The sequence below is a fragment of the Nicotiana attenuata genome, unplaced genomic scaffold, assembly GCF_001879085.1.
Source record: "Nicotiana attenuata strain UT unplaced genomic scaffold, NIATTr2, whole genome shotgun sequence".
Classification (NCBI taxonomy): domain Eukaryota; kingdom Viridiplantae; phylum Streptophyta; class Magnoliopsida; order Solanales; family Solanaceae; genus Nicotiana; species Nicotiana attenuata.
In genome coordinates, this window is record NW_017671533.1 from 220,689 (window position 1) to 232,547 (window position 11,859).

Here is an 11,859-nt window from a genome sequence, read left to right on the forward strand (position 1 = left end):
AAACTCCTTGAAGAAGGAGAGGAGCAAATGATAAAGATGGTCATACTAAGGATGCAAGTGCTCTATAAGAACACTACGACATAACACTTTATAAGACCTCATAGGAGAGGCTCAGGTACCTGAAACTATTGAGATCTCGATAAGTTATGTCTTTATTGAGTGGTGATGGAACGATATAAAATGATTGTCGATAATATTGTTGATATAACTTAGCGGTCAATTTTATTAATATTGACGAGGATCTTGAGCTCAAATCTGTCATGGAATTTGGACAGATAAGTAATTGGCCAAATGAAAAATACGCAATGAAAATTGACTTCACCTGAAAAATGTGAAGTTGGATGGACAGTCCCAACACCTGAAAGCGAAATGAAAAATCAAGTCGATAGACATAAAGACGACTTGTAGCACAAGTTTTTCGTAAATATTCCGGCATTTTATATGGAGAAAAGTTCTCCTGTGGTGGATGAAATCCTTTTCAGGTCTTAATTGGTCAATATATGAAAAACTTGATATGTGTATAATGAAAATCCTTGAAGGATTTAAATTGTTCTGAACTATATAAAGTTTCAGCAGATCCTTATATGGATTCGAGTAATCATGGTGTGCATGATTTATTTTTGTGTCTGTTGTAATTGGTGCACTAATGTATCTTGCTAAAATCATAAGTATAACAATATTCTAGCGATATATAATTTTACTCCTATGTATATTGAAATACGATTAGTGTTATATTGCAAAAGGAATCTGTGGTATAGATTTGTTTATTCTAACAATTATTGTCAAGGTTTTGTTGGTTATGCAAATGCAGGCATTTTCTGAAATTCGTTCTTGAAATAATCTATTTGTGTGTGAGGGTAATGCCATATTGTGATATTCAACAAGGTTCCAATTACATTAACGATGATACTGCATGCATAGCTCAATTAAAAGAAGGAATATCGAAGGAGACAAAATAAAACACATTCACCAAAAATCTTCAACAAATTTGTTCAAGTGATAATTTGACAAACTTCTTCACAAGGCATTGCGGATCTCAATATTAGAGAAGTTGTTATACAAGTTTGGAATTCGTCGTCTCCGAAGAATAAAGTGATCTTTTCATCAGGGGGAGGCAAATACGCGATGTACTCTTTTTTCCTAGCTAAGATTTTATCCCACCGGGTTTTTCTGGCAAGGTTTTTAATGAGGCGACAAATAATGCATATTACAAGATATATGTACTCTTTTTCCTTCACTAAGATTTTTTCCCAAAAGGTTTTTTCTTAGTAAGGTTTTAACGAGGCACATTATCTATAGACATCCAAGGGAGAGTGTTATGAAATATTGTATTTTGTGGTGGATGTCTATAACTCCTAAATAAGTTACTCCCACTATTCTTCTCCATTAACCTCCCACTAGTATTCACCATTATGGTTGTAACTCTCATAACTTTATAACCTCCTCCATGATCTTCCCCCATGATCTCAATAGTCTATACCATATTCATGAAATCCTTTTGTATTACCTTAATGTCATCCTATAAATAGAGGATTTGAGCATCACATTGTACACACTTGAATACATGGAAAAATAAGAATCTCTCCTCCTTTACTCTCTACATTCTTATCTATTTTGTTGTTTTATATTATTACTTTGAGCACTTATATTACAGGGAGAAAAAAAACATACACATTAGCGATTCGTATAATTGGTGGGTGTGGGGTTCCTTTTTGGAGGAGAGGGGGCCACAGACTGATATTATAACTGCTATCCCCTTTTATAAAACAGTTGGTAGACAGTAGGGGTAGTTAGTCTTTACAACTTCCGGAAAGCTTCCCCCGCAGTATTTTCTCCGGTAAAAAATGATGAAGAGAACACTGAAATTCAACGGCAGAAAGGCCGAGAGCGCCGATAGGACGACGTCGACCGCCACTGCCGCCGTCAAAGAGGAGGTAATAGAGTGGGAGATGAGGCCCGGGGGCATGTTAGTCCAGAGACGGAGTGATAATTCCGACGTTCCAATAACTCTGAATTTGCGGATTCGTGTGGCTTATGGTGCTGCTCGCTATGAGATCTCCGTCAATCCTCACGCCACTTTTGGTAAGTCTGCGTTTCACTATATTTGACGCTATTAGATTAAGTTTGATATAATAATATAAAAAAATAAAACAATAACTTGTTGAACTCAATTTCATTGTGTTGATAGTGTTAAAACTTTTACACTATTATTATTTAAAAGCCAAAAATTAATTCGATTTTATTTCAACTAATCCGATATATATGTCTTTTATAACAGTTCACATATTAAAAAATCTCTCGAAAAATGTCAAAATATTTTGGAAAATAATAGTTTTCTATAGGAAGCTAATGCATCCTGAGATAACTTGGCGAATGATAAAAAACTAAGAAGCATTATATATATTATATATATATATATATATATATATATATATATATATATTGGCCACTCTTTGTCGGAGAAATTTTTCACTTCTTTTAATTTTGAACACCTTTAGAGTAAATCGCGTATGGAAAACAGTATTCGCCAAGCTAAAAGTTAAACAATTCCGAAAATTAGCTCCTTTAGTGTTGTAAACCAGTTGTTGGTGGTGGCAGGGGAATTAAAGAAGTTATTAACAGAAGAAACAGGATTACAACCTGGAGAACAGAGACTAATAATCAGAGGAAAAGAAAGAGAAAATGGAGAATATTTAGACATGTGTGGAGTCAAAGATCGATCAAAAGTCATCCTAATTGAGGATCCAGAAAGCAAGGAGAAAAGATTCATGCAAATGAGAAAGAACGCCAAAATCCAAGCCGCATATCGCTTGATTAACGATGTATCTACAGAGATTGATAAACTGGCTGAGCAGGTAATTACCACTTCTATTTATATTAATATTTTTGGTTTATTTCAAACATCGTTTTAGCTAAACAAATTTTGTACAAAATACTCCCTCCCTTCACTTTTACTTGGTACATTTTGACTTTCCACGCCCATTAAGAAATAATAAATTAAGTGCATAATTTACCATGATACTCATATTAATTGATGCAATTTTATTGGATTTGAGAAAAAATGATTTGAAATGAGTAATAAATATTTTGGGTATAACAGGAAAAAAAATTGTCTTCTCTTGATATGCGTAAAGTTACAAGTAAAAATAAAAATCTATTTTTAGTATATGTCAAGTAAAAATGGACGGATGGAGTAAGTGTTATTTTAAGAAACCGGGAAGCTATTAAACATTTTTTTCTTAATTTGTTCTTTTTGTACTCCAATAAAGTAATGATCTAAAAAATTTGAAGAGAGATAAATAATAATGTGAGGAATAATAAAAGGTGCTTTAGTTAATTAACTTTTATTATTAATATTATTAGATGCTTTTTTAATGGGTGTGTCAAAACCTCAAATGACACTTGTTTTGCACCATGAGGGAGTAATTTGTAGAGTTTATTTTTTTTTTTTACATTGACAATTTAAGGTACTATACGATTAGGTAACTATTGATAATCATATACAATAATAATAAAGAATAGGAACCAGAAAAATAAAAATAAAAAAGTAATCTACCACAATGGATAACACTGAACTGAAAACTGATAGTGCAAAATATACATTAAATTATCCGTATATATATAAGAAAGAGAAAATAACAATGACAGATTTATATAACTAGAGACTACTTATACAATCTGAAGTACAATACATCCTTGTTTGGCCAAGCTTATGAGAGGTCAAAATTTTTTTTTTTTAAATCCAAAATAGTGTACTTTTTTATTTAAAATTTGAGGTATTTGGTCAAGATGGAAAAGTCTTCTGAGCAGTAGAAGAAGTTTTTTTGCTTTTGGGGAAAAAATTGTAAATTCAAGCTTCTTTTAAGAAGCAGAAAATTTATTTTTTTAAGATAAAAATATTATTCCCATAAATTTATATTTTTCAAATTATCTCTCATTAATTTAATCTTTTCCTTTTTGGTTCTAAGATTCCTTTCTTCTCTTTTTTAGTTCACTGTATTTTTATTCTCCCCAATCCTCTTTGGAATAGTTTCTCTACTATAAATAAATCTCTTCTTTTTTATTCTGCTATTATTTCTTTTCGTCGTTTTCTATTCCTCTTTGAAATAATTTACAATGCTAATCACTAAATTCAAACACTCTCTTCACATGATATGATTTGTTAATAGTATATCAATATTAAATGATCTCTAATTTGTAGTTTTGTTTCTATTTTTATTTTGCGTGGATGCATATATTATAGTTGAAGGAATGCAATACTACTTAGTTTGTTGTTTCTCAAGAATAGATAGTGCCTTTTATATTTATTTAAATAAAAAATTAATTAAATTCTTTTACATCAACATTTGAATTTCTTTCTCTTTTTTGAAATAATAAACTGAACATTGATATTGTCATTTTTTGTAATTTGACACTCAAAAGTACTTTTTGGAAGGATTTGCCAAACATGCTTGTCAAATATTACAAAAAATACTTCTCAAATGAATTGGTCAAACACAAATTGCTACTCTCCAAAAATATTTTTTCAAAAAACACTTTTGAACAGAAATACTATTGAAAATGAGTGTAGTTTTTTGGTAGATTAGCCAAACGGACTCCTAATCTTATTTGCTGAAGTAGTTGGAAACAACATTTGAAGTCAATCACCAGCTATGAATTACTTAGATATTATGATGCATAATGTGAGGTTGAAATTATATAGGTAGTTGAAAGGACAATTAGTATAATAATTGCACATAGCTGGAGGAAAAAGTAGTGGGACATAAATGCACGTATTGTTTTCTTTGTGTCCTCAATCATATAAGAATCCTGAATTCTTTACCAAATTAAAATTAGAATAAAGTTTTTAAAATTTAATCTTAGTGAACTAATCTAGGCTGTCAGTTTAGGAACGAACATTTACATAATCTTGGTCAAAGCATAAAGAGTTTGAAAACTGACTCTATAGAAATAAATTTAGTGCCCGTTTGGACATAAAATTTGATGGAAGATTTTTTCAAAAAAGTTTCAGTTTTTTTTAAATCAGAGTTTGTTCATAAAATTCTCAATTTTTTTCACTTGAAAATGCATTTTGGATATTTTTGAAAATTTGAAAAACTGCAAAAAACTGTTTTTCAAAATTTTCACTCAAATCACTCACAAAACTTAAAAAACAACCCAAACTGAAATTTATGTCCGAACACAACTCTAAATTTCAAATACCATTTTTACTTGAAAAAAAATTTCACCATTTCTCGAATTTTACAATTCTTATGTCCAAACGCCTACTTAGTATCTTACCAGAATTGGTTTTCATAATATTCATGATCATGCACGTTGAGAGTTTATGCTCTACTTTAATGCAAATGGTCATTAATTAGTGTGCTTTTTATTTTGATAATAATTATTTATAGATATCTGCAATTGAAAAGACAATTGAAAATGGGAAGAAAGTAGCAGAACTACATATCACTACTTTGATTGAGATGTTAATGAGACAAGCTGTCAAGTTGGATAACATCTCTATAGAAGGAGATGCATGTGCCCAGAAGAATTTGCAGGTACCTATTCTCATTTTTTTTTTCTATATATAATTTTACTTCTTTCATAAGCTGTTTGTTAAAATACAATGTATACTAATAATAGGTAAAGTACACAAATAGCCTTCAAGTACATAGTCTTGAATTTTTGTCAAGTTGAACCAATCTTGCCTATAATTTGTCCTATGGGTAATATTTTTAACTTTTGACCTTAAATTTCATAACGCAATAAGAATACAAAATAATAGATCACCCCGAAAAGTGTCATATTTTTGCAATTTTTTGTAATAATATCATACATATTATACTATAGTCCGCGAGAAATGGTATCTTTACTTACTTTAATATGAAATGATCTGTTCTGTAAGAACCAAATGATAAGATGTTCCGTATATATAATCAGACGGAAGCGGATTTAGAATTTTTAAAATATAATTGCACCACTAAAGAAATAAAAAAAAAAATAGTATATAGTGGCAATTGATCCCTCATCCTTAATAACTCAATATTCAACCAAGTATATCATTCAATATTTTTGAAGCATGAGAGCCAGTAAATATATTAGATTAATTCTAAAAAATATGTACATAAAATATCTAATTTGACCGAAAGACCATGAGTTCACATGCACTATAATTTTGGCTCAAATCAGCTATGTAACCGGGGAATATAATGTAAAGTCCAAAGGGCCACCACAAGATGTGATGGTATGTATAAGTTTCTCTCCCACTAAATTAGAGAGTTCGGATTCGAATATTGAGAATAGATAAATTTGTGATAAGAAATATTGCATCTAATAAGTCTTGCGCAGTGCAAATTTCAATTAATCAGAAAAGTGGGTTTCCATGCCTGATGGTTAAGACGAAAAAAGGAAGTCCGAAGGTAATTTTAAAAAATAAAAGGCCAATCATGGTAAGAACCTAATAATTATGACTAGGATTGTATTTTTATTTTTCAATTATTAAAAGCAAATTTTTTGTTAGTTTAGAATTCATGTATTCTACAATCTCCATTGTATAAATGAATATCATACTTTTCTTATGACCTTAATTTTTTCCTTACCCCTATGAATTCTGTAATATAATATTCTTTGTGCTTTCGTTTATAGAGTTTTTGGTAAGCTGATGACTTATGCTTGTAGGGACAAAGAGTGCAAAAATGTGTGGAAACCCTTGATGTGCTAAAAATAGCCAATGCAAAAATAAATCCAGTTATAGTCACCACCAAGTGGGAAACGTTTGATCCACCTCCTGCCACCACAAACTGGGAATTGTTTGATTGATTTCTTTTCAAAATCTCTTTCACTTTTCCATTTTTTTACTCTGTATTTTACTAAGGAGATTAATAGTTGTACTCGTGCTTGTAGCTTCTCTTCTACTGATTCACCAATAAATGTTTCTGCAGCATTTGTAAATGGGAAATATAGTGTCCAAACTCAACCACCCTTACCCTGTCAAAATCTCAATCCTAGCTCACATAGTGAGAAATCTAGCTATATCGCGAGAATAAGATGGAAAGGAAAACAAAAGATGGTAGGAAGGCTTTCAAGTGAGATGAGTAGAAGCACTACAAGAAAAAGTAATATTTGGGAAATCGAACCCTCACCAATAAGGTGAAAACTCAAGTAATAGAGGAAGGAGTTACAAATCGGGAAATTGAACCCTCACCAATAAGGTGAAAACTCAAATAACCAATCGACTGAGCTACTAAGATTTTCTCAATTCCGGGTTCATTCACTCTCCAAGTTGGGGCGGGTGTTGAGAAAGATAAGGCCCAACACAATCAGCCCAATGGCATCTCAGAAGTCCATGTCCACCTCTCAAGCCTAATTTTATTTTTGAGAAATTTTCACAAAGCACTATTGTTTAGTGGTTATTAGCTAGCTGTAGCTATCATTTACTATATTACTTCCTATAGCTATGTTTTCAGTTTTTTTAGAGTGTATTCGATGTATTTAAGCTACTGTATTCATGAATACAGTAGCAAAACTCGGCGTGAAACATGGGAGTACAACTAGGCAATTATTGTATTCGACTGTATTCACGATATGTATTTGTGAATACAGTAACGTAAATAGCTTAAATCGTGGTCTATTCAGCTGTTTTTAAACTGAAAGTGAATCAATTAACACAATAGACTCCTAATATAACTCAACTAACTCAATTATATCACCCAGAATATGTATTTGACGCCGACTTTGTTGAATATTTTTCCCAGCCGAAAAATACAACAAAACAGAGCAATCGTCGAGTTTATAATCCTTCCTTTTTCTTTTGCTATCGTTCGTGGGTTTTTCTGTTTTCAACCAATAAAATTCGAGATTCATACAATTATATACCGAAATCGGTATAATTCGATTTTACATATGGCAAGTTTAATCGTGCTACTGCGTCATTCTGGCAAGTGGAACAGTGAGAGTAACTATGTCGATTATTCGATTGAGGGGATATTGATAAAGGAGTGTGCGTCGTACAATGATTTGGTTGTATATCTCTATACTATATTTAATACGTCCATTCTTTGATATATATATATATATATATATATATATATATATATATATATATATATATATATATATATATATATATGATTTTTTTTTGAAATGTTCAAAACTTATAGGTGTATGTTTAAATGTAGGTTGTACCATCGGCTGAATACTTGCATACGGTGAACGATGAAGGAAGGCATTACACTGTGTGCCTCTTAGAGAGAAAGTGCAGTTGTGGGCGGTTCCAAGTTGACGAATTACCATGCCCACACGCTTGGGTTGTCTAGAAGAGCAAGTTTCTAATGCCAGAAGATTATTGCTCTGACTATTACAAATCAAAGTCTGTTGTAATGACGTACGAGGTGCCCGTGTATCCGCTACCTGACCGAATGAATGGAATATACCGGCACATATATCAGAGGAAGTTGTCTTACCACCCAAATGGAAAATACCTCCTGGAAGGCCAATGAAGAAGCGCGATAAGTCGTTTAGTGAATTGTTGCAGAAGAAAAATCAACATTCGTGTAGCATATGTGGGCAGGGAGGACGTAATAAGCGTACTTGTAGAAATGCTCCACGTATGACTTAGTTCACATTATGACTTGTATTAGTGCAATAACGATGTGTCATAGATTCCGGTGACATTTTGAAATAATACATATTGATTAGTTGGTGTATTAGATTTTTGCGTGAATACATTCTGGATATAATTAGTTGGTGTATTGGATTATTGCGTGAATACATTCTGCTGAATATAATTTAGTAAAGTGCCGAATACATATTGCATTTATATTTTGAATAAATATGAATACATACAGGTGTAGTTATATCTGAATACAATAATTACAATCTACTGAATACATATCAATACAAAATGGCTTACACATACAATACAATCTGGAAACAATTGAATACTTATGAACACAACATGCAGTACACATACAGCATAATCTGAATATATTCGAATACATCTGAGTACAAAATGTAGATCGCATACAGTACTGATGTGTGGCTGTAATTCATGGTTAGCACATTATGTGCCTTGTATTTTATATGCTTTAATGATAAATTACACTTTATTTACGCATAATGAAGTCTATTTTATGTGTAAGTGAATTGGAGATGAAAGTAGAGCAACAGGGATACTTAAACATTGAAAGTGTGCTCGAGAACAGTGAAAAGGAGAGACCTGGCGAGGCCAGGCAAATGCCAGCTTAACCAGGCTTTAGCCTAGCCTCTAGCGTTAGGCTGGCGCTGCAAGGCAAAGGCCAGGTTAAGGCTGGCGTTAGGCTGGCGGTGCAAGGATAAGGGCAGCCTTAATTATGAATACAAAATGCAATACAATATGGAAATATTTGAATACTTATGAATACAAAATGCAGTACACATACAACATAATCTGAATATATTCGAATACATCTGAATACAAAATGTAGATCACATACAGTACAATCCCTTGAAATATATATCAATACATGATGCATATACAACCTGATATATATATATATATATATATATATATATATATATATATATATATATATATATATATATATATATATATATATATATGAATACAATCTGCTAAAGGATCATTTTCAGTAAACTGATGAATGTATATTGTATATATACATCTGATGAATACATATGAATACTACCTACTGAATACATGTGAATACTACTACACAAAGCATTGAAAAAATATGAATATTTGAAATTACCATATATAAACACTGTGGATACAGTGAATAAAATGAAAACATGAGTTTTTCTTAACTGACCATCATCTATACCAAAACAATATTCAAAAAATTGTATTCACATAAAATTATCTTCCAATACTATATTAACCTAAACTACTCTAAAACTATCTTCATCGAAGTATCCGAATCCGTGATTTGCCTAACAATCTTTGAGGGCGTTTCGTTCTCGCTTATGGCATCAACGTCTATCTTCCGCATAGCATAGTCCCAAAGGAGGGACCCATATCTTTGACGGAGTAAAATATAGTCTTGGGATGGTTGTGCTATTCTTCTCGGAGGAAAATATGAAAGTGTGAATGAAATACAACACAACAATCTTGATGGCATCCCCATCGTTGATGTAACGACTCGGTCAGTCGTTCTAAGAGTTATAGTCCCGTTTCCCCAATTTCTATTTTTTATATGTTGTTCAGCTGTATTGAGTTGTATCGAGTTGGTAGGTTTGGGTTCGGAGTAGTTTTGGAGTGAAATGAACACTTAGTCTCTTAGTTAGAAAGCTAAGTTAGAAAAGTCAATCGGAAGTTTTGACTTATGAGTAAACGAATTCGGATTTGGATTTTATGATACGATTAGCTTCGTTGGGTGATTTTGAGACTTGGAGTGTGTCCGAAATGTAATTTTGAGGTCCGTGATAGAATTAGGCTTGAATTGGTGAAAGTTGAAAGTTTAGAAGTTCTTAGGCTTGAATTCGAGGTTGATTTGGTGTTTTGGTGTTGTTTTGGGTGTTCCGAAGGTTCGACTTAGTTCGGGTACTGATATATGACTTGTTGAAATTTTTGGTTGAGGTCCCGAGGGCCTCGGATGAGTTTCGGATAGGTTTGGGTTGTGTTGCGCTCATTTTTCTTATGTTTCGACGCCGTTTCTTCAAGCATAAATGATATCATATTGAACAAATGAGCTCCGATTTCTTTTTTGATTGAAGCATTAGATCTGTATCGTAATTACAGACCCGTAGCAAAATGAATCATCGAATTTGGATATCGTGTGAGGATTTTATGGTAATTTTACTAAGAATTAGGTTGCCAGATTTTTCAAATTAATTACGAAATTGCCACTGACGACGTATTTAAAAATCTGAACTATTTGCAAATATTGAAACCAACATATCTCATTCATTATAAGGTCAAATTGAGTGATTCAAAAGCCTAACTTGACTAGAATTTCACAAGGAATCTATTTGAGGCATAAAAAGCGAGTTTCAGGATTGTTTACATGAGAAACGAGGCAGAATAGCTGGCAGAAAAATATATAAAATAAGGGTTTGTTCATTCAGTCATATTTTGAGTTGGGGAGCTTGGATTTGGGCGATTTTGGAGGCGATTTTCACCATAGGGATTGGGGTAAGTGTTCTCTACTCGATTTTGGTTATATTTCATGAATCCATCTTCGTTTTGGGATTTGATTGATGATTTCAAAGTAAAATTGAGGGAGTTAGGGTTTGAGTTTTGGAGAGTTTTAAGTGAGGATTTGAGGGACCTAACGGAGTCCGATTTTGACGAATTTTATATGGTTAGACTTAGGAGAGGACGAGGTTTATTATTCTGCCATTTTTGACTGGTTGCGAGACGTGGGCCCGGGGGCTGGGTTCTAGCCGGTTTCGAATGTTTGGCCTATTTTTGAAGTTTCTATTGTGGAATTCGATTCTCTAGCCACGTTGATAATATTATTCTGATTATGGTTAGATTCGGAGCTTTTGGAGGCCGAGTTCAGAGATGAGGGCATCCCGGAGTAGGATTTTACGCTGTTGAGGTAAGTAACAGTTTTAACTCTGGCTTTGAGGGTATAAACCCGGAGAAAATGATATCATGTGATTGTTTGGTGGTGATACCCACGCTAGGTGACGGGCGTGTGGGTGTGCACTGCGAGGGATTGAGACTTAGTCAGTCCCCTGAGGCTGTGAGGTCTAATAACTATTATCTGCGTTATGCATTTACTTGTTGGTGAACTTTTCTGCCTTCACGTTAGAGATCATGTTTAGGTTTTATTCATGCTCACATTATTTGTACTCAGTCATAGAAATTATTGTACATGTTTACCTCAGCCTCTATTATTTGCTAATATGTTGTGATACTTGATGTGGGTTGTG

General features: G+C 32.7%; 1 protein-coding gene across 2 annotated transcripts; it reads left to right on the top strand.

Annotated features, from left to right (window-relative positions):
• The first annotated feature begins 1,703 nt into the window (after positions 1–1,703).
• On the top strand, positions 1,704–8,703 carry LOC109208839 (BAG family molecular chaperone regulator 3-like). Of its 2 annotated transcripts, none has more exons than XM_019371994.1 (4): positions 1,704–2,082; positions 2,599–2,855; positions 5,394–5,540; positions 8,160–8,703. In XM_019371994.1, exons 1-4 carry the CDS (start codon positions 1,845–1,847, stop codon positions 8,295–8,297), a joined length of 780 nt encoding a protein of 259 aa, XP_019227539.1. In that variant the 5' UTR covers positions 1,704–1,844; the 3' UTR covers positions 8,298–8,703. The 2 variants fall into 2 exon arrangements, with proteins under 2 accessions (XP_019227539.1, XP_019227538.1); XM_019371993.1 differs by lacking the exon at positions 8,160–8,703 and adding an exon at positions 6,661–6,961 and having other exon boundaries at positions 1,710–2,082.
• The last annotated feature ends 3,156 nt before the right edge of the window (positions 8,704–11,859 follow it).